The sequence below is a fragment of the Taudactylus pleione genome, unplaced genomic scaffold (assembly GCF_031769625.1).
Source record: "Taudactylus pleione unplaced genomic scaffold, aTauple2 ptg000522l, whole genome shotgun sequence".
NCBI lineage: Eukaryota > Metazoa > Chordata > Amphibia > Anura > Myobatrachidae > Taudactylus > Taudactylus pleione.
The window spans coordinates 1375288-1399992 of record NW_028284924.1 but is presented as its reverse complement, the minus strand read 5'-3'; the positions used below and the strand labels follow the sequence as shown (position 1 = coordinate 1399992).

Here is a 24705-nt window from a genome sequence, read left to right as displayed (position 1 = left end):
GAAGATCTTATTCAGAGGTGGACACAATTTATATTTTTTCGCAAATGGCCAATGTTCTGTCTACTGCGTGTGCAACTGAGCTACATGCGCTTGTGCTGCAATGATCTGGTGACAGCGGTCGGAGTGAGGATTTATTTGCAAAGTGATTGACAGGCAGGGACTGGTTGGGGGAGGTAACAGGGAAATGGCGCGATTCAGGGGGGTGTCGCAGTGCTTCAGATCCCGGTGTTTTACCCCGGCATCCAATGTTGCGACCGAAATTGCTTCTTTGTATGTAAGTGGCTGATCTGAGAAGCCGCCAGGGGGCGTCTCTGTACAATAGATGGCGGCTACCAACATTTGCATAACTTCTCAAATCCACTGCGAACGAAAACGCAATGCTGGCACTTAGGAGCAAATTGCTGATCATCAGTTACTCCCATACATTACCAGATTTTCATTCCAACCAATCAACTAGCTGGATGGTTGTACAGAATATCTTTACGTGTGCACCCAGCTTTAGTCTTACCCCCTTTGAGTCCTTCATGGCCATCCTGCCATCCTTCAAGTCCCGCCCCCTCGCATGTCCCGTTTCCACCCGCCCCGCTCCCTCCTGCAACAGACAAGAAGTCTGTAATATTAATGCAGGAAAAATGGATTTATAAACATGATAGCATGCTGGTGGTAAACCGGGCCCCCCGGGTCCCATCGGGCCCTAGGCGGTCGCCTGTACCGCCTTGTCGATAATCCGGCCCTAGTACTGCGGACAACACTCTCAGGTGTCCGCATCTGAATACAAGCCGGAAGTCATCGGATGGAACATCCAATGGCTGGCAACTATCGCTAACACGGTATTCCATCAGATTGGGAGTATCGCTGACTACTAGCCATCGGTTTCAGATGTCCATCCCTACAGTGAGCATGCTCTTGTCAGTACATGGGCTCTTTCATTGACTCATTAATGCTCATTAATATCCATAGCTGCCCAGGAGATGAATATAGGAGTAACAGCTGTCATACACAGTACATGTAATATGCTTATTAAAGTAACATACATAGAAAAGATAAGCACATCCTCGGGCACTGATAACAGCTGACATTCTGTTGTTGTATCCATTTAGGGCATTTACAATATATTGTCATGGAGCTGGTGCAATTAATAGTAAGGAATTAACTGAGCGAAGTTCATTTCTTTACTGTGTTGGTTTCAAAATGCTGCCTAACGCTGTCTTGGCTGCTGTCTATCAAGCCTATATAAGGCCTGATACATGTGGCTTACACGCCAGCCTTGGTCATGTCAGTCACCATGAGGGAAATGAGAGCAATTGATTTTAACTGCAATTTGTTGTAATTCTAATCATGATGTTGGTGTAGGACTTGCAGAAATCTGAGGACCTGTGACGTGGGCTGCAAACTTTAAATACTTGATCAAAATATATACTAATACCTCATACTTTCACTTTGCTAAATAATATTCAGGTTTTTAAAAGTCAGGGCAAGTGTGGGCAACAACCGACCTTATGTTTATTAATGTGCTGTCTTCTCAGATATCTAGTGGACAGTTACAGTATGTGTAGGTAACAAGGTTGCTGTAAATGAAGCAGCCCCAATATTCCTTTGCCTCAGGAATGATATGAATCCGGTCTGAGGTACAAATGAGTAATGATGGGCATACATTGGCAGATAAAATGTCTGCCAGACCGATAGGTCACAGTGTATGACCACGACTTATGCGTTCCTCCCCTGTGAAGGAACAGGGAAATGTCACACAGTCGGACGCGGCAGCACATACACTGCCAGATGCAGCCGACCGATTATAGGATCTATCGGACATGCTGGAGGGTTTTGCATGTCTGACAGACCAGTATTACTGATTGGTCGCAGCAATAATCTATTCAATTATTGGCCTGATCAGATGATTATCAGCCGATTATTGCACAGTGTGTGCTCGGCACAGGGGAGTATTAAGAGAGGAGGGGGCTCATGTGCAGTCTCCTTCCAGGGCCCCCTCCTTGCATGCGCAGGTCACCGGGGAAATAGCGCAGCAGCGATTTCCCTACTGTGCATGCGCAAAGCGTTGGGAACATGGCCGCGGCGGCCATTTTCCAGGCAATTTGTACAGTGCTGCTACTGCCGACGCTGGACTCCGGAGAGGTAAGTATTAAAAATATGGGTGCAGGGTGTGCCCCCCTGGACTCAGGAGCCAGTGTGCACCCCACACCCTGCACCCATTATACATACGCCTCTAGCTCGTCACAACACACCTGCAGGAAAACATAGGTGGCGCTTAGTGGTGACCTTTCCCTTCTGTATGTTTGCTGCAATGCATGGGCCTGATTCAGAGATGGGCACAATGGCGATATTTGCCATTGCTGTATTATACATGCCTGCGACTCTTTTGCGATTGCGTTCGCACAGAGGATTCACTTGCAAAGTGAGTGACAGGTAGTCAGCGTTTGGGGTGGTATCGGGGGGGTGGGTGGGGCTTAGACAAAAGCAGGTGTGTCTGACCGTTTAAAGGCCATTTCATGGGCGTGCATAAATCAGCCATTGCGATCGCTTTCACAGCATGAGGGTACTGTACGTGTCAGGAGAGCTGCAGTTATTGTGGCTGGTCAGACTTGCCTTACATGCTGCGTGACTGGCCGCAGTGTGTCGATGTTACCGATGTTTACGCAGGAGTGCGACATTGGACAGATAGGCGAAAGCAGTAGTTGGGCGTCTCTATGCTCGGGTAAGCTTTGGGTATTTTAGCATATACTCGCAGCTGCATTCCTGCGCTGGTATTAGCGCCCATCTCTGAATCGGTCCCTATGTGCAGTCACTAGTAAGCACAATTATGTATACATAGAAGGGCTGCGTCATGTCATGTTTTGCTATTCTATCTGTCTGATTATCCCCTTATCAACTCCCAGAGGCCCGGGGACTATTTTATTCATAAAAGACGATGGGGCCGATGAAGAGTTGGACGTATCTTATCCATACGGCTGCGACAGCTTATTTACTAGCTTATTATAATGCACAAGTCTACAAATGTACCCCGAATGGGATGCAGTCAGGATACCACCCGTTGATATCCTGACACTGCAAGCCCAACATGGGACTAAAGACAGGCGTCAAAATCCTGACGTCTATCATTAGCCCCACTACGAAATCCCGACACCGAGCATACCGAAGGTAAGCCGGATGTCTTAGGTTCTAGCCGCGGGGGGGTGAGGATTAGGTTTATGTAACCCCGGGGGCAGTGTCAGACTGGGGCATAAAGGGCCCACCAGAGGAATGCAGTAGTAGGGGCCCATGCTGAAGGGGTGTGGTCATCCACCACAATTGCTTGGCTAACTATTAGGCAAATATTGGTGTAGTTTCTAGTGTAGAAAACCAAGAACCAATGATTTGCCTCCTTTGGTCTTCTGGTGTATATGTGTCTGGGCGTGAAAGCCTATTCACACTCCCAGGGCATTCACACAAGACGGATCAGTTACGTGTGTCCACATGTTCGCCGCCCAGAAACACCCACCCCGCTGAGTGCTCCATCGCTGGACAGGTCAAGGCGTACGCACTTGCAAACTGCGTCCGTGTAATTTAGCAATAAGCTAGGGCACGCCTCTTTCCAACTTTGGGCCTGACTCTGATCGGCACGCAGTGTCGCTGCCGCACACAGTTGGCCGATGTTTTAATTCTATGCATGTGTCCCAGTCACACAGCGAATGTCTCCCGATTGTTAGCGCTCAGAGATACAGAGCAGAATCAGACGCACGGTCTGCGGAATTCAGTGGCCGTTCCTTGGAGATAACTGGGGGCGTGGCTAAGCAGATGCGGCGTGTCGCAGGCGCATTGCTGTAAACAGTTAGTCTAAAGACACACTACCATTCATACAGGAGGCCATGGTCAGACGCAGAAACTGCCTCTGTCATTCGATGGTGCGTCATATGTGCACCACCGCAGAGTGCATTTCAATATTAATTAAATTAGCCGCGGCATTAGCAAAAGACCCATCTGCATCCATGTCATACTTGCTGCCCCCTCCATCAGGAGGGAGCAACCAGAGGGGGTGTTTTGGCAAGAAAGATGGGCTGTACTGGGGCGTGGGAGCACAATCGCATCATCGTGGCGGGATGTAGTTATATTGCCAGCGGACGGGATGCCGGGTGTCTGTCTTACGCCGCCAGAATCCCGCCACCCGGCATAATGCCAACGCCGATATTCAAAAGGAGAACAGGATACCGGCGTTGGCATCACGAACTGCCGCAATCCCGATCGTCGGATCGTCGCTCGCTAAAGGGGTTATGTCATCCATCCTGTATTCTGCATGCAGCGGTAATCTAAGATCATCATTGTTTGTCGCTGTATTGCGCTCGCCATCTGTAACTGGCGAGAGCGATGCGATCCCCATTGCCGGCAATGGGAACCCAGCGCTGCCTCCAAGCACTGCCAGGTTCCCGCCTGGTCACAGTGCCAAGCACATGCGAAGATGGACCGTACACAGAAGCCCATCAGCAGCTGAGCGGAGGACCTCGCAGACGAGGAGAACTTCACTGGACCTCGCCGGAGGGATAAGTATAGATAAATACTAGTGGCATTATCATTTGTATAACAGTGAGACTAAACGAAACATGCTGCTGGTATTAAACTTCGTTCTTAAATGGGGCCCTCTGAATCTAGCACATTATCTAGCGCATTCTTCTGTATTAGATACAATGAAAACAAAATGTTTGAGTACAGGCAATAATAATTTTAGGTATGTCAGATTTAGAGGAAAAGCATAAAGAAACAGGGTGCTTTCTATTATGCTGATTGTTCTACAGAATAGCTGAGAGAGTTCTGTACTCAAGTGCTGCACAAATGCAGGGATGGCCCATCCTTATCCACAATACAGCATAGTACCTCAGAAAGCATGGCATACTGCCCTCTTCTGGCCATTGTGATACTCAGCAGGTCATAGATTGCAGAAGCATTTTGGAGGCTAACGGCCCGGTCTTCCTTCTGGTCTGGAGCTTGGCTGATAACACCATCTCTGTTGGCCTGTTAAGACAGAGACATGCCAGTCAGAGAATGTGCTACTGACTTACCATAGAGACATGCCAGTCAGAGAATGTGCTACTGACTTACCATAGAGACATGCCAGTCAGATAATGTGCTACTGACTTACCATAGAGACATGCCAGTCAGAGAATGTGTTACTGACTTACCATAGAGACATGCCAGTCAGAGAATGTGCTACTGACTTACCATACAGACATGCCAGTCAGATAATGTGCTACTGACTTACCATACAGACATGCCAGTCAGAGAATGTGCTACTGACTTACCATAGAGACATGCCAGTCAGAGAATGTGCTACTGACTTACCATAGAGACATGCCAGTCAGAGAATGTGCTACTGACTACTTACCATAGAGACATGCCAGTCAGAGAATGTGCTACTGACTACTTACCATAGAGACATGCCAGTCAGAGAATGTGCTACTGACTTACCATACAGACACGCCAGTCAGAGAATGTGCTACTGACTTACCATACAGACATGCCAGTCAGAGAATGTGCTACTGACTTACCATACAGACATGCCAGTCAGAGAATTTGCTACTGACTTACCATACAGACATGCCAGTCAGAGAATGTGCTACTGACTTACCATAGAGACATGCCAGTCAGAGAATTTGCTACTAACTTACCAAAGAGACATGCCAGTCAGAGAATGTGCTACTGATTTACCATAGAGACATGCCAGTCAGAGAATGTGCTACTGACTACTTACCATAGAGACATGCCAGTCAGAGAATGTGCTACTGACTTACCATACAGACATGCCAGTCAGAGAATGTGCTACTGACTTACCATAGAGACATGCCAGTCAGAGAATGCGCTACTGACTTACCATAGAGACATGCCAGTCAGAGAATGTGCTACTGACTCACCATACAGACATGCCAGTCAGAGAATGTGCTACTGACTTACCATACAGACATGCCAGTCAGAGAATGTGCTACTGACTTACCATAGAGACATGCCAGTCAGAGAATGTGCTACTGACTACTTACCATAGAGACATGCCAGTCAGAGAATGTGCTACTGACTTACCATAGAGACATGCCAGTCAGAGAATGTGTTACTGACTTACCATAGAGACATGCCAGTCAGAGAATGTGCTACTGACTTACCATACAGACATGCCAGTCAGAGAATGTGCTACAGATTTACCATATAATTTTATGTCCTCAATTATCAGAAACCCATTGCATTTTTAAAAATGACCACCGAATGATCTAGCAAATATAATTTATTTAACCTGAAAACACGATGCTGACAGCTGACAACTAAGCTATAACACACTGTACACCGAGACAATGAAAATAACTGCTTATCCAATTGTAAAGTTCTGTGTAGCATGCAGGTGCTATGTGAATAAATAATAACTAGTAGTTTTGAACTCATCCCCGTTCCACTTCTGTCCTTTCCTGCAGTGCATGCCCCAGGTCCCACTGCCCACTGTATAATATATATACACACACACACCAGTAAACAAGGGTGTAGCCAGAACCATAGTAGTGCCCTAGTTAATGTTATGCCCTATAGTAGTGCCCTAGTTTATTTTATGAACCATAGTAATGCCCTAGTTCACATTATGTCACATTGTAGGGCTGCTAGTACACATTCCACACAATACCCCCCAATTCAGATTATATACATACTGTACAGTGCCCTTAGTTCATATTATACCACATTACAGTGCCCCCTGTTCATATTATGCCACACTATAGTGCCTCCAGTTCATATTCTGCCACATTACAGTGTCTTCCATTTCATATTATGCCACACCATGGTGCCTCCACTTCACATTTTGCCACATATATAATATGAACTGGGGCACAATTCATATTATAACATTATAGTGCCTTCCAGTTCATATAATACCACATTACAATGATAAGGTCAGATTATGACACATTACATTGATCAGGTCAGATTATGCAATATTGCAGTGCCCCCTTATCATTAGAACAGCCACTGCACAAATCTATCACTGAGGCGTCTATGTACTAAGCCTTGGAGAGGGATAAAGTGGACAGAGATAAAGTACCAACCACTCAGCTTTTAACGGTCTCTTTACAGGCTGTATTTGAAAAATGACAGCTAGGAGCTGATTGGTTGGTACTTTATCTCCATCCACTTTATCTCTCTCCAAGGCTTAGTACATCTACTGGTGCTAATGAGAGGAGTAACCAGGCACCGTTGCTAGGACCAGCTACATTACAGTTACTGGCAGTTGATCTAACATCTGACTCCTCCCACCAGTGTCAGTGATGTCATTACCTGAGAGTTCCGGCACCTACTGAGTATGTCAGAGACAGGATGGACTGAGCCAATGATTATATAAATAGTAATAGGGCCCCATTTAACAACGAAACATAACCCCTTTAGCACTCGCTAAAGGGGTTATGTCCTCTTTTCAGTATTTAACAAACAGCGGTAAGTTTAGCTTACCACTGTCTATAGATGGTGTAAGCTATGCGGTCCAGGCTTTGCTGTGTCCCCACCAGGTGAAAGGGCCATGCAGATGTGCAGACTGACCATCGCGCATGACGCAACAGAGCGAAGGATACCGCCAAGGAGGGGGACGTCGCTGGACCTCGCCGGAGGGGTAAGTAATGTTAAATACCAACTGCGTATTTGTTATCACTGCCATACTAAATGAAATATGCTGCTGGTACTAAGGATCATTATTAAATGGGGACCATAGTATTATATCAGGATATGACTGAAAATTAAGCTAAAATGGAATAGTAATGTATTGAGGTGAAATAGCAAACGGAGATGTGAAAGCCGATAAAATAATGCAAATGTTGACAACCCTCTCTAATCTGCTTCAGTTCTCCTCCCAAATATCTAACACCATACATACTATCTAATTATATAAGGGGTTATTTACTAACAATGCATTTGCTCCGAACCAGATCAACTAATCGGCAATTAGCTTGCATCTGTGTGGTGCAAGTTAGAAAATTAGAGCATGTCACTGATTGGTTGCTATGATGTAAGTGAAGTGCACATTTTGCACCTAAACGGAATATATATGCACCCTAGGAGAATGCTAAATCAATGATGCAAATAAAACAAAACAATACAATATCACAACATATACATGAACATTTGTTTATAATAAGTATTTTTCTTTTAATTATTATATATGTTATAATTCCATTTGGGGCAATTTTTCTATGGTTTGTCATTTTTAGTTTAGAAAATAACAGTTATTTTATATAATATTTTAATACTAATACAATTATCCATTGTTACTGAAAAATAATAAATCAAATTAGATTAATTGGGTCATACTGGCAGGTCTGTGTGAATAAAGGTATACCCTTCGCCATACTGTATATAGCCCAACAAACCTCTATAACCCAGGAGGACACTTTTGTGTTTTACATTATCATGACAATCAGGAGATGTATTCTGCGCCTTGCAGTGCTGTGCTGGTTTCATGTGGGGTGACTGTGACATGCTGCTGGTTAACCATAATTGACTGGTACAAGCAATACTTAAGGTGGGGCACACACTAGGTGATAAGTTGTCTGATCCCACAGATCGGAGCGACATATCCCAGCATGACGAAAACAGGAGGGGGGCTCGCGGGGGACAACATTTCCTGTGAGGCCACGCCCCCTGTAATGAGGCCACACCCCCTTTTCAGGCACGCATGAGGGTCCTGACTAGTGTTTACAAGCAGTTGGGAGGTATGGGTTATCTATGTTACAAAATGCTACCCCTTGTTGGGCTACCCTATTATTCCTACACATTTTATGTGCTTAACCCTAACTTCCCCTTCCCGCCCCCTAAACCTAATCCTACCAGGGTGGTGCGTAACCCTAACCTCCCCCTGGTGGTGCCTAACCCTAACCCCCCATCCCCATAGTCTAACCCTAACCTCCCCCTGGGGCTGCCTAACCCTAATCTCCCCCCGGTGGTGCCTAATCCTAACCCCCCCATCCCCGCTAAGCCACATACTTACTTTCGGGATGCCGGTGTCGGGATGCCGGCGTCGGTATCTTTATCCTGTTCGGGATAGCGGCATTGGCATATTTATCCTCTGCAGGATTCCGATGTTGGTATATCGACGTCCAGCATCCCATCCGCCGGCATCGTGACTCTATACCACTCCCCGAATGTGTCTATGTATAATAATGCCGCCCTCACGTGTACACACCCCTCGTACTCAGCTCATGCTTGTTTATCTCTGTTCCATCTCACCAAAGGGTAAGGGGGCGCATAGTTACGTTAATCATAAATTTAGAACTGGACACATTTTGTTGAACATGCGCTGTATAGAAATGCGCATATTACCCCACAAAAATATATATAGATCCAAGTTTGAATGAGGCCCACTGCGCATAACATGGAGGTGATTGGGCAACAGCCCCCACCTGTCACTCCATAGTGACTACATTGTTAAAGCACTGGACAGTATTATTACTATCTGTTATGTTTAAGGCACCATAGGTTTCTGCAGAACCATTACAAGGAATACCAACTCAGTGCATCCTTACTTTAGTATGCCACAGTTTCACAATCAGCATTCTAAAACGCCCATGTGGCCTAAAACTAGGAAGGACTCACTAAGTAGAGAACTGAAATAGAGATCAGGGTGAGAGACGATTAGTTGTGGTCAATATGAAGGAAGACTCCAGGCCCAAAGTAGGCAGTCTGTGCAGAACAGTCTCTGGCGGTCAGCCCATTACTTTCACTTGCAGTTATGAAACAAGGCGGAGAGCCACAGATTACCTACCTCTTCTATGGTTATAGACTAGAGCCTGAACATAGACTGAGGAGAAACCACCTGTCCTCTAATGCATGGAGGCAACAGAACACTGCGACAGTAATGGACTAGGCCCCAGGGGAGAGCCTCAACTTGTATATGAAATTTGTTGTGATAAATCAGAAGGGAAAACGACATACGCTGCGCTAATATGCCTAGCGGTCGTCACATTAGTGCTCATCACTGTGGTCTGGCAGCACTCAGCGTGCTCAGTGTGAGAATGGTGTATGTTTGTCATTGGTAATGATAGGCTAATTAGCCCTGATCTCTGCTATTGGAGTGCCTGTAGTAGGGATATTAGGTATAAGGCTCCACTGGGGAAGCAAAACACGTCCCGGAGAAAGGTTTTGATTGTACAATATGTGGAATACGATGGCTATATATTCATAAAGAATAATAATAGTTGTAGATAAAATGACAAATCTACTTTTTGATATAAAATTCAGTTACAATTCTGATACGCTTGTGAATGTATCATACTAAAGAGAACCTTGGTATACTGTACACGATGAAGGGGTTGGGTGGACTATCTGGAACGCTACCATTATTATGACGGAATTCTTAAGTAAAATAATCAATCTTTCGGATACATATATTTCCTGGAGCCTAATTACTTGATATCGATGGTTGTATAATATTGCTAGTTTATAATAGTATTACTCTAAAAAGACAGATTTGATTTGACCTGTTGAGGTTGTAGTTCTTAGATATTGTTACTTGTATGTTTCTTCTCTGTTGATTGGGTTAGAAATCACTGATGCCCATGGGGAATGGCATGTGTTTGCTGGCCAACTTTATGTAAGAATGGATGACGGACCATGGATGGAGCTATTTGGTGCTGTCTCTGCTCTGCTCCATCCATGGTATGTTTTCAATGACTCACATGTACATTTCTCTTAGTATTCCGTTCACCGAATGGGAACATTTGGCAGCAGAGGATGACGCTTAGAGATTATTGCTGCATACTGTATCTAGGAGACAAACCCCTATTTACATAATTGCATCAAACTCACAATGTAAGAGTGCTGGGTATAGTAATGGTTCTCCAACCTGTTCTCCAGACTCGCAAAGGGTCTTATTTAGAACTGGATGTACGCCAATCGCTTGCGCAAGTTACACTTTTTTCTACAGCACATAGGTAGCAAAGATTGGAGTTCTCTCTCTTGTGTAAATGACCTTTTATTTCAATATGTGTACATATAGTTTACTACGGGATGTAGTCGCTATCCTGGCATGCGGGATGCTGATGGTCTAAATACCGGCGCCGAAATCCCGACAGCATTGGGATCCGGGCACCAGTATCCCGACCGCCTGCATCCCGAAGGTAAGTATCGGCAGTTAGGGGAGGTTAGGCTTAGGCACTAGGCGAGTGGTTAGGTTTAGGCAACGGGGAGGGAGGGTTAAAGTTAGTGCTAGCATACTTAACTATGGGAGTCTGGATTCCGACTGCCGGTATTCTGACCAGCGGCATCCCGACCGCCTGGCAATCCATACCCAACTCGGTTACTACAACTTTTGCCTTTATTACTTGCACTGTCAAGCCATAACGCTATAATATCAGGAGGTGTAAGTATATACACTTCCTACACCTGACATATGCCTTTCGCAAATGCTGTGTTTGAGCTGGATGCATCTTGAGGTCTCCATGCTTTTAACCACTTAACTGATGCAGTGGTATGGGATGCGACTGCAGCCAGCTGGGATTTCTGTCACTGACATGGTGGTCACATCCGTCCCATGGCTATAACTAAAGATTCTGCACATGTGCGGAACGGATTCTCTCCTGCGGCAAGCAGCACTCTGAGGAGCAATGCGCCTGTACTAAAAGTGCCCCCAACCACTGTTAGGCTGATCGCTGTGAGTGCCGAGATCAGCTGCAGAAGGGGGGGGGGACTGACACACACGCAAATGCACTCTGCAGTAGAAGGGCAATGCCATGGGGGAGGGGGGTGATCTTTTATCAGCGGGGAGTAGAGGGGTGGGTGATGACTATAAAAAAGGGTTTAATAGCTCTGGGGGGAGGGAGTATAGTACATATCTATTACATAATGTGGCTATTGTCTGTCTATAGCAGACTCAGTAGAGATCTGAATGGAAGCCCCGAACCCCACCTCCACTCACAGCTCTCATTGGCACGGTCAGGGCCTAAAGTCAAAGTCAACGTCGCCACCCCATCCGTGGGCCCGCCTTCAAATGTCTCCCCCCTAACTCGTGGCCCCTACAGCCATCCCTCTCCCACTTGTGGGTCCCTGCAATCGCCCTTTTCCCACTGGTAGGCCCCCATGGTCACCCTTCACACACTGGTAGGCCCCCATAATCACCCTTCACACACTGGTAGGCCCCCATAATCACCCTTCACCCACTGGTAGGCCCCCATAATCACCCTTTACCCACTGGTAGGCCCCATGATCACCCTTCACAAACTAGTTCCCACTATTCAACCCCGTTATGAATTCCCACTATCATTCCCAGGTATGGAGAACAATAATGGCTAACCCTCTTATAGCCATCCCAATCATGAGACTCAACACAATGATCAGAGGAATATGTTCCGTTCCTTGATTGGAGGAGCTCATTCCGTGCTCCTCTGACCCCTGGACATCAGCAGCATAGGGCCGGTCTTATTCTGCCTGCTGGACTCGGAGATCATCACCTTCTGCCAGCACTGCCAGGAATTGGACAAGTTTTGCCATTTCAAGTAAAAATGTATATAAAGTCAACAGTAAATATTACATTAATAAACTGAATCATGGATTGTGCTTGTATTTCCACACCAGCTATGGCCTGGAGGGAAATTAGGGCTTGATTCAGACCCGCTCGCTAGATGCATTCGCTCGCAGCGAAAGTATGCAAATCCGCGATCACACGGCAAGGCAATAGAATGCCCATTATGTCTTAGCGTGCGATCGCTCTGTGTATGCAGGCACCCACCAGCCTGTCTTAAGACGCCCGCTTGCGCACGCCATCTCCAGGAAGGGCAACCATCGGTAACATCGAGAACCATCGGAAAGCGATCGCAGCACTTGTGGTTGACTATACCCTACTGTAAAATTCAGCCAAGTGATGTGTCCTATTACGCTGCGTCTGAATTATGCACGCCTCTGCAACGGCGTTAAGACGCTCAGGCATGCCTGTGTTCGCACCTCCACTCCATCTGGTTAAAAATGATAGTGAAAACCGTATCCACAGCTCCAATAGCTGGCATCGCGTACAAGGCTGCACCTTCTCAGACCCAAAGTTCAGTTCCCTGCTCCTTCCCAGCTCTGCTCTAGGACTCTGCCACTTAAGCTGATTACACACTTGAAAGACGTTACGATCTAGCGGTGGCCGTATACGATACAAGGATATATCGCGTCCATGTGCACACTGAACAATCCGCCGTACAATGAGACAATACATCGTGTTATTGCAGCACATCGGATGGGATGATGCGATGAACCTTGTGTGTAAACGACAGATTGGGAGTACACACTACATGGTCATGCAGAGTGGTCGCAGGTACCATGACTGCGTGACATATTGTGTAGTGTGTACCCAGCTTTACACTCAGACCCGCCGTAGCCCGCCACAAAACCACAGCTGCATCTTTAAAATTGAGACGCCCACTTGCAGCGCCTTGTGTCTATGGATATCCGCCTGAACATGGGCTCCTGTGTGAGCGCCTTGCTTCTTTGGATGCAGCCGCTGTCAGCCACATGCTCCGTTACCTCCCAGATGCGCCCAATAAATCCATACTCCCTGCTCCCAAATTTGTTCTGCGTCTCCGTGAGGTAACAATCGGGACGCATACGGAGTACATATAATATTGGCCATTTACGCAAACATCGACACTACATGTGGTTAGCAAAGAAAAAACAAACAAACACATATAGATTTCTTTCCTACTTCCTTGGATAAGTGTTTCCTTGCCTAGGTACACTATGTAAGCAAAAGTGATTGGACACTGACAGCAAATAGATCAATGAAATGTTATTGACGTCAGTACTTTGTATTATTGACTTTGTATTATTATACTCATTGTCAAATTGACTGATTTCCTGAACTGCCTTAGTGATAATGCTCTTTGTAGGTCCACCACGTGCAGTGATTACTGCAGACACCCTTCTTGGCAAACTGTCCACAAGTCCCTGGTATGTTTTGCCATTCTGCCTTAGGTACAGTGACCAACTGTCGCTCGAATTTGTCCCAAAGGTTCTCAACAAGGTTTAGATCTGGACTCTGAGCTGGCCACTCCATCCGGGTTACCAAATTTTCTGTATACCAGTCCAGCATCGCCCTGACAGATGGCATTGTCGCCCTGATAAAAACATTTGTTGTTTCCATAGAACTGCAAGTACATGGGCCTCCCTACCAAGTGTTCTTGTCGAAACCGCCACATTAGAGACCATTTGGAACTCGTGTGCAGTGATCTGCGTTTCGCTTGCGCGGGGGGTGTCCAATCACTTTTATCTACATAGTGTACTTTTCAGAAGAAATGCAATTATTCAGACACACCAGGAAAACTACAAACATTACAAAGCTTAAGCACTTTACAGGTAGTCTCAGCTAGAAGCCATATATACTCTATAAATGACTGTTGATCGCAGGACCAGATTAACAATGGGGCGGATGGAGCTACAGCTCCAGGCCTTCAAATAAAAATAGGCCCATTGTCATGACAACATGATGTTGACTGGCCATCAGCTCTCCACACGGTCAGCCATAAATCATAAGTAGTAAAATTTGTATTTCTATTTACCTCACAAAATGAAGATTTTTTTTCCTTTACATATTTAGGGAAACATTGGGTATAGGGAGTACACGCCCACATGGCACTGGACACACCCACACAGCACTGGTCACGCCTCCTCTGCTTCTCATAATAGGCCCTTGGTCATTTTCAGCTCCAGGCCCATATGGCCATCAATCCGGCCCTGGTTGATCGCACATGCTGTGTCCATCCAAAAGACAGTCAGGTTTTATATTCATCAGCTTTGACCACACTAATCATGTCACCATACCTCTCAGCAGTCCTGATGTCCGATGCACGGAACGTAGCTGCGAAAACATGTCAAAGCACAGCCTACATAAAAATGCTCACTGCTGCCTTCTTACATGCGTACGACGTCGCTTACCTGCGTAAACATTGGTAACATCGACACATCGAGCGGCCATCTTTCCTTTGCGGCAGGTAAGACCAGGTAGCTCTCTTCACATGCAAGGGCTAATTTATGCACGCTCATGTAACGGCGTTCAGACGGTCAGACACCTGCGTTTTTCTGACCACTCCCCATTACCACCCCTAAACGCTGGCAGCCTGTCACGCACTTTGCGATGGATTTGTCTGTGCACGATCGCAGTGTGATCGCTGCGCATATGCAGTGCGGCTTATATGCATGCGCGATTGCAAACAGTCGCTCGATCTGTGTACATAATAGCCATTGCGTACATCTCTAAATCAGGCCCATTGTACATAGAGTATAGTAAATGTAGTACAATGAACCTGTACCTAACATAATGCCGAGTGACTGAATGGGACTAAGAGACAAGAAACAAGGAGCACTGGCAGCGTGGGTAGTGCAAGGAGTCGAATATGAGATGGGCCCTGCCTGTGAGAGCTTACATGCTGCCTGTGAGAGCTTACATGCTGCCTGTGAGAGCTTACATGCTGCCTGTGAAAGCCTACATGCTGCCTGTGAGAGCTTTCCTGCTGCCTGAAGGTTTTTGAAACACTACATGGTCTGTGTTCTGACATATAACTTAGGGGTCCATTTATCAACGGGTTTTATTATAGACAACGAGTTTTAAAACTCGTTGCGTGTGGTAACAGTGCTCCAGCCTATCAGCTCCCAACTGTCATCTGTTTGAAAAATGACAGTTGGGAGCTGATTGGCTGGAGCACCATTTACCTATTGCAACGTTGAGTATGATAAAACTCATTGATAAATAGGCCCCATAATATTTTAACATACCTATACGGTCCTATGTTGCATTTATATCCCTTCACATAAGGGGCACATATCTCTTCTACTTCTCACCCCTGACCCTTAGCGTGGTTTATACCTTACCCCTTCCCATTTTACGCCTAATATTTTACCCCTTAATCTTAGCAGCTTTGCTTCTCTTTTTTTACTTTTCCTACGTTCTTCCTTCCACTTCTTTTCTGCCCTACAGTTAACCACAAATACATTTGTGTTTGTGTACTTATTGCTATATATTTACAACTCTATTACACCACTTATTGGAGGTTGTCTCCTTTTATTTCATGCATAATATTGAATTTACCACTCAGTTCTGTATACTGTTTTGTATTCCTTTTTTAAATTAAAAATTGTATTTATAAAAAAAAAATAGACAACGTAACATTTTCTATTATACTGTACAATTTTTTCTTAGAATGCATATAATAAAAATCCTATTATACTCATTGTCAAATTGACTGATTGATTTCCTGAACTGCCTTAGTGATAATGCTCTTTGTAACTAAGATATATACAGTAAACAGTGACTGATGCTAGGTAGAGAGAAAAGCTTTGCATTGCATATCTCTTACACAATAACATGATTACTCAGTGAGACACGCCACAACGGAGACATTTGCTAATCTATTACTGGTCACAAAATTGTACTCAAGCATTGCTAAGTGCAGCATTTATACATGGCAAACATATGTGCTTATAAATATATCTCCAAGGCGATGATTCTGCTAGCAGGATCTTGCGTGCATTGGGAAAAGAACTGACAATCTTCCCCCTTCTACCATATTGTGTGATTCTTGCTAATGTCACACCTCAGAAAGGCACATTGTTGCTCTGAGTGGTGAGACTGTGCCCAATTGTAGGGAATACAATTCGCTATTGCATACTGTATGCACAATGAACGGGAACAAATCTGAGTTATCTTTGCTTTTAAAAAAGTTGTTTCCCTTAATCAATTTACACCTGCTGTCTATACTATTTCATTGGCTGTGGGCGGCCTTTCCCAGCTCCGATAAGGAACTCTGGGACCAAGTCTAGGATGGAAGTAAAGCAAAAAAAGAGCAAGTAACTGTGCACCTTGGTAATAGCATGCTGTGCTGCAGGTGGGGCAGAGGTAACATGTGCAGAGAGATTTAGATATGGGAGAGGGGTGTGTGTCTACTGAAATCTCAGTGTAAGAATAAAACTGCCCGGCATTGTCGGGCTACATGAAAACAAAGCCAGTATTTACCCTGCATGAAAAATTAATAAATGTATTTGCACCCTTTGTATTGTAACACGGTTTGTCCAGGTACAAAGTTACTTGCTTTTTTTGCTTTGCTACCAACTCAGAATACTGTTGAGATGGATATCGTAAACCCGTCATCGAATGGTAGGTCGGGCTTCCGCCATCGAAGGTTGCGATGATTCGCACATGCGCAGTTTTCCAGGTTCGCACTTGCGCAATACCCCACAGTACAGCTGGCATGGACTGTCTGTCACTGGCCCGGAGCCAAAGCAGGACAGTCACAGGGCAAAGCGGACAGGTGCCTCCAGTTTATATACTAGATACTTATTACCGTATATATCATCATTCCTACTCTCCTCCTGCAGATCATCCCTCCTCTCCCACTGGCCTACATATAATCCCTTCGCTCCCTATACAGACCATCACTCCTGTCCTCCAGCAGATCATTCCCACTCTCCCCCTTACGTGCTTATGGAGCAGACAATAGACACTAATGATTTGTTCCCACAACTGTGATTCAGTTCTGTGACAGTCTCTCTCTCCTGAGTCCCCTCCTCTTCTCCTACTGAGCTCCGTGACCATAACTGTCTGTGACTGGATATCTAGCTGCTGCAGGGGAAAGGGCTGTGCTCAGATTGGCTCTCTGAGACAGTGAGAAACAATCAGAGCTAGCAATGTGCTCTAGCAGCAGCCTAGAGAAGGGAGGTACCAAGCAGGTCATGTCTGAGGCAGACAAAGACAGCCTCCAAGGAACCCAAGATGCCCCTAATGACCTCTGATGAAACAACCCATGTGATTGTTCGAGAAACGCGTCAGTTGACTGTGACTTATACCAGGAAGTACTGGGAAGCTGAGAATCCGAGGACGAACTAACACTGAGCAAGCTTATTGCAGCCTCAAGACGCAGCCTTGTCTTTCCCCTACCTGCGGGACTACACATTTGCCGGGGAGTTACAGGCGTCATGTGGAGGGTGAGGACATCTCTCACCTCCACTTTATACCAGCAGCGCGTGACAGACTTGGACGCAGGGACCTGACCCCATCCACCAACATTTCTCTATTGTCACGACTGGCCACCACTAACCTGAGATATGGGAATATATTCAAGGTAAACCCAGCGTGTTCTTTTGCAGCATGAATAGGAATACATTCATTTAACAACGTGCTACATTGACTGTTTACTACTAATACTGTGGCTCAATGCTCTATTTACTAACAGCTTCTTGAATATAGACTGAGGGCCTGATCCAGACCCACTCGCTAAGATACATACTCTCGCTGCTGCCGATGGTATGCAGTGTGTATGCATTGCAGTGCGCATACCTTACCGATGGTTGCATACACTGAACATGACGGCACAAGTGGGCATCTTCAAACAGGCTGGTGGGTGTCTGCATACACTATGTTATCGCTCTCTAAGAAATACTGGGCGTGCTAATGCATTGCGGTGCAATAGCTTTGCCTATGCAATTTGCATACACATTTTGCGAGCGATCGCATCTAGCGAGTGGCTCTGAACCAGGCCCTGAGTTAAGGACTATTACCTGCTGCTATCTATTAACCTTAAACCTGCTGTTTGCTGCTACTAAAGACTATTGCTTGCTGCTATCCATTAACCTGCTCGTTGCTGCTACTAACATCTATTGACTGCATAAATTGTGGCTTTATATTGAATGCTTTACCTAATAACAGCCTCTTGAATATAGACTAACCAAAGGACCTATTTGCTGAGATTATTAACCAAAAGTCTGCTGGTTATTGATACTAATCGGTTTATTTGGATTGTTTATATGTGATGGCTTGCTCTGAATGACTTTTTAAATAAAGCTTATAGTGATTGAACATTACACACCTCCACAGCTCTCACACACCTGGTTTATGCATAGATACTAAATGCTATTCAATGTTATATACTATCTATGTTATTTACGTTTCTTTAGTACTTTTTGAATACATTTTATACACTTCAACCCAGCGCTCTCTTTTCTTTTGTATACTAATGATTTGTACGCACAACTGTGATTCAGTTCTGTGACAGTCTCTCTCTCCTGAGTCTCCTCCTCTCCTCCTACTGAGCTCAGTGACCATAAATGTCTGTGATAGCTAGCTGGCTGCTGCTGCAGGGGCAAGAGCTGTGCTTGGATTGGCTCTCTGAGACAGTGAGAAACAATCAGAGCTAGCTATGTGCCCTAGCAGCAGCTTAGAGAGGGGAGGGACCAAGCAGGTCACGTCTGAGGCAGACAGAGACAGCCTCAAAGGAACCCAAGATGCACCTGAAGCAGAGAGCTGCAGCCAGGAAGGATCCAGAGGTGGTACTGCTCTCTGGATTTAATAGAGAAAGGTAACCATCTAATCATCATCAAATCATTACAATTCTATGGTGGTAAACATCGGAACACAGCCATCAAATGGCAAAAATACTTCCGTCAAAAGAAAACATTGATGGCCTGTAACCAGCAATGACAATGTCCACCCCTACTCAAGATTCAACCCCACTGGCTGCCTTTGGCAAATGCAAGGCTATTATTGAAGGACAGAAAAGTGACCAAAAAGCATTAATTTCCTGGCCACATAATCCCTGTATACTGTATAGTACCTTTATATTGAAGCCTTTGCTGCAATGGAAAAAGATTCTATGACATCATCAAGGATTTAGTTAAAATAAACATTTAACCAGAACTTATAGATTCAGTCAGTGTAAGCAGGATCCATCATTGGGTGAAATGTCAGTGGCTACGGAATACCTATGACAAGTTCTGCTTAAAGAAAAATAAACAAATATAAATAAAAATGAATAGAAGAAACAAGTTAAACAATGATGAGACTTTTGTTTCTAGGCAATAGAACTGTGTCATACCTAGCTCATATTACACCTGGTGTTACTACACTCACGGACATAAGCTAATTAACTATTAGAATAGCTGCATGGGGTTATACTAATGGGGTTCTCCCCAGGGCCTTTTTTATGGGCTCTCCGTCTGACACTTTTCCTACACCGCCCAGCACCAAGCACCGGCCTGACTTACAGAGCACATTGGTGCCAGCCAGCAAAGGATGCCGTGAGTTCAAAAATGTTCACAGCACAGAGCTGCCCCACCAGAGGGAGGATCCCGGATGCCCCCTCCACCCCGACCCTGTCCACCCAGCACTGGAGGCGAGCAATGCAGACTCACAGCCTCCCCCACTCCTACCCCGGAGCCCGCCAAACAGCAAAAAAAAGTAAGTTAGATGGAGGGGGGCGGGTGCAGGATGGGCTGCATACCTCCTGTGATAGGGGGAAAGATGTATCAAGCCTTTGAGAGAGGTAAAGGAGCTCATTCAAACCCGCTCGCTAGATGCGGCCGCTCGCTGGCAAAAAGGGGCCGGATATTTAAATGAAATGCTCACACTGCATGGTGTAAGGACGCCCTCTATGTCTTAGTGAACTACGGCATTGAGCGCTCGCAAGTGTATTAAAACGCCCCCTTTCCCCTCGCAACACACGCCATCTCCTGGAATTGTTTGATTAATCGGTAACATCGAGAGGCATCGGAGCTGCTCGCAGCCCTTGAGGTAGCCTTACCCCGCCGCAAGCACTGCGATCAGTGCTGGCTGAAATACATGCAGGTGACGTGTACAATGACGCTACTTTGCTAATTATGCACGCCCTTTAAACAGCGTTTTGTTTGCCTGACACTCCTGCGTTCGCAACACCACACCCCCGTTTACAAGCACCTATCCCCTGTTACCACCCACAAACGGCACTATCTGTCACTCAAAGTAGCGGGCAGTCTGTGTGCTACGAGCGCACGATTCCCCATCGTTGAGACTGCCTTGCGCATGCGCACTGCGAATTATACGCATGCGCACTGAGCAACAATCGCCCGGCAGCGAGTGATCACTCCTAAGTGATCAGGTCTGAATGAGGTCCAAGGTACCAACCTATAAGCGGCTAATTGTAATTTTTCAAACACGGTCTGTAAAATTACAGGAGCTGATTGGTTGGTACTTTATCTCTCTCCACTTCTCTCTTTCCAAGAGTTAGTGCATCTCCGCCAGAGTACGGACAGACCCCACCGCCTGTCCGCCCTCCCCGGTTAGCCCTCTGCTCCTTGCCCAACCCCGGCTAGCTCATAATGCCGCCTGGCTTTTAAAAATTTCTGCGGGGAACACTGAAAAATGCTTTTTCTAGAGACAAAACCCTATGTGGGGCTGAGGGGCTTTCTAGGCATAGGAGGATCTAACATATGTGCTGTATGGCGCAGGCGTTTTTTTTGTATTTTGAAACAAACGCCTGGCAAGGCATGAAATCTGGTTATGAATGTATATATAGAAAACTGAAAATTTCTCTTTTTTTACAGCCTCGATCATTTTACAGCACATCAACCAAAGATGTAAATAAACACATTAACAAATCCCAATATGAACAATAAATATGAGTCTAGAACATATTAAACAACCTGCGGTCTTGTTGTAATTGAGCTACAACTCCCAGCATGCTTTTGCATGTGAATCCAATATTCTAAATAACCTGCTTCGCTCGTCGTACGAATACTGGGAAGAGATGCGAGCCTACTGCATTAACGAAGGGATATTCGTAGCAACTGTGAAGAATTCTGCGACCACATAAAGATACAACGCGGAGTACTTTTATAATGATCACGGAACCCAGAGATTATTATAAACCAGCACGATTTGTAAAAAGATTATCGGGGAGACTTCATACACACTTTAATATATAATAATGACTTGCAGCTCCAGTCGTCTGCAACTTCTGTGACGCCTGTAAATAAACGGTTAAAAACCCTGCAATCAAATAGCTATCAAGTCTAAAGGCTCATACACACTTAACGTTAAGAGCGATATCGTTAAGTGTTATCCGTTGAACTGCCGGGCTCACTGTCGGGAACGACAATGAGCATACACACTGAACGATATCGTTAACGATATTGTTCAGTGATGTCACCTGCCTCATCCCTGTACTTACAGCGCCTGACGATATCGTCAGGTTGTCCTGCAAATTCGGGTGATGAAAGGCATCGTTAACCATCTGCGCGAGCGCGCATCGTTAACGATATTGTGCATACACACTGGACGATCTTGAACGATATCGTTATCGTCCATATCGTTCAATTTATCGACTAGTGTGTATGAGCCTTTAATCTAAAGTGGGTCAGTCCCATTCATTAGACATCTAAACTCTTTACAATGCAGCTGATTCATTCATGCTTTATGCTGCAGGAAAATAGCCCAGTAACGCCTTCAGGCGAGTCAAGACCTGCTAAGCCTGCTTCAGACTCCCCCACTGCCGATTGTATGCTACCATTAAGCAATACAGCAACACCTCGCCTATATTTAGGTTACCAGTTCATGATGCAAAATTGGACACGAATACATGACACGTGCTAAATGGCTACGCTGCAATTAGTTTGCAGTCATGGCAGCAAATATGACTCTGCAGACAAGCAGTGTGCATAGGAATGAACTGGAGTGCAGGCATGCAGCACGGGTAAACTGTATGTGCCTGGATTTATCAAGAGAGGCTGCAATGCTTTTGAATGGCATGAAAAAAAAAATATATATATAACAATAATAATCTTTTCAGCTGTGCCCTTGTGGCTTACCATTGATTCGCTGATCAAGAGAAGCAGCAGAGCCTCCTCAATGTTGTCCTGCGGGCAATACAGGCTAAAAACAGACAAGAGGAGAATTAGGTTATTCGCTGGGGCTGTATACAAGTGTTACACTGACAGAGCAGTAACAGGAAGCAAGCCATGCATCATTCATGTGCCACCTAATACCTTCACTGGGCTCCACATAAGTAATACCCGCTAAGGCATATCTGTCTTATTTACTTCCATCCTTGCTGGGACTTTCTTGTGTAAAATGTTAATGTATGCAGGAATGACATTATGTCAATTCTCGATAGGTTATTAGGACAAATATGTAAGGCAGGTGATTCAAATGGCGCAATTAAGCTCCACTAGCGAAGTCAAAAATCCTCTAAAATTGTGGGCCTGATTCAGAGCCGGACGCTATTTGCGCTCGCTCGTTCAGAAAAAGGGGCCGGATATTTAAATTGAGCGCTCGCTCTTTGCGGTCTGTTGACGCCTCTATGTCTGAGCGAGCGAACAAAATATGCGCTCACTATTTTGTAAAGACACCCCCTGGCCGTTCGCATCATACGTCATCTCCGGTATTTATTAGATTAATCAAGTACATCAAAAGGCGTCTGAACTGCTCGCAGTACCTGTGGTTGGATTTTACTACCGCAATCATGCGAACAGTTCAGGCTAAGAGACAACCAAGTGACGTGGTCGATGACGCTGCTTTGTTAATTATGCACACCCTTAAAACGCCCGTTTTGACCGTTTGGCACGCCTGCATTCGGATCTCCACTCCCCGTTTTCAAGCACCTTCACCTGTTACCACCCACAAACGCCTCATCCTGTCACTCAAATTAGCAGGCACTCGCTATTTTGCAAACACACGATTTTCGACCGCACTGACTGGTTGGCGCTTGCGCATTACGACCCATACGCATGCACAGATGTGCGAACATCGCTCGGAGCGAACGAGCGGCCGCTTACGAGCGGCTCTGAATCAGGCCCTCTGTTCACATGACAACTGGCATTATACAGACCAGTGCTTATAAATACAGGATCTACAGACAGACTGCTTCACCGTTGTTAGAGCTCATTACTGTGGGGCAGAGATTCCAGTTGAGCGCAACTGAGGTGGAAACCACTGAATCAGTTGGTAAAAATATAACAACATCTCCTGGGGTAAGCAATGCAATGCGTGTAGGGTGGGGTGGGGTAGGGTACTTACTGGTCTCCCGAGTGAATCTGCGGTTTTTGGCTGAGAATGTTGTAAGGAAATGAACTCTCTTCTCTGTTCCTTTGTTCCAGCAGAGGACTTTTCAAGGGACACCAGTAGCAGTTTTCACTTAAGGAATGGAGGAGAACTTCAGCCAGTTGCCTGGTCATTGCCTGACAACAATAACAAAAATTATTTTTTTAAATTAATTAAAATGAAAAAAACAAAACAAATATAGACGTGTAATCTGATGATCCTGAAATAATCTCCGTTGCACATATACTTTCTGCAAACAAATGACAATATTTAGAGGATTGCTTTCTTGGAACCTCAACTTTGGCTATTGGGGCCAACAATAAAAAAAAACAGTTTCACAGATTGTGTATGTTTCCCCCAATATAACAATTCTCCAATCCACCAATATGCAATTCACAGATCATTTTCACCAAAGAACGGACCTGCCAATCATGAAAGGCTCATCCTTTTACTACTAATGGTCTGCGCAGCGGCTGATCGGAACCATATACTAGCAATCTACAGCCACGATTGGTTGGTGAAATCCAACATGTTGGACAATCTGATTTACCGATTCCGAACACTTTTTAGTCAGAATCGACGATCGGTGAACCCCATAAATTGATGATTTTTTTTATCTGCAAAACGGTGAATTGCCCAAATTAATCGCAGATGTATGGGCCCCATAAGACTCCAAAAAACAGCCGGGATACTATGTTATCAAATCTCTTTCAGTTTCAACATATTTAATGGGCGATATATCATATCCCTTATTTTAAATGTGGTGTAGACATGATAATATCAACTAACGTCGCAATGTAAAAATGTAAACTTGCACACATATCCAGGGGCATATCTATAATGGGTGCGCGGTGCACACGGGTCCCTGGGTCTTACCCATCCGTAGTCAC

The 24705-nt window shown here is 45.3% G+C and overlaps 1 protein-coding gene across 1 annotated transcript in view; it reads right to left on the bottom strand.

Moving 5' to 3' along the window:
• The window catches only part of TTC7A (tetratricopeptide repeat domain 7A), a 472360-nt gene that overhangs the window by 318788 nt on the left and 128867 nt on the right, over positions 1 to 24705 (bottom strand). Inside the window, exons 7-9 of the mRNA XM_088450682.1 lie at positions 23792 to 23952; positions 22585 to 22648; positions 4864 to 5001 (exon numbers count right to left, since the gene is read on the bottom strand). Of these exons, the coding sequence (XP_088306808.1) occupies positions 4864 to 5001; positions 22585 to 22648; positions 23792 to 23952 (363 nt within the window). The remainder of the gene's footprint in view (positions 1 to 4863; positions 5002 to 22584; positions 22649 to 23791; positions 23953 to 24705) is intronic.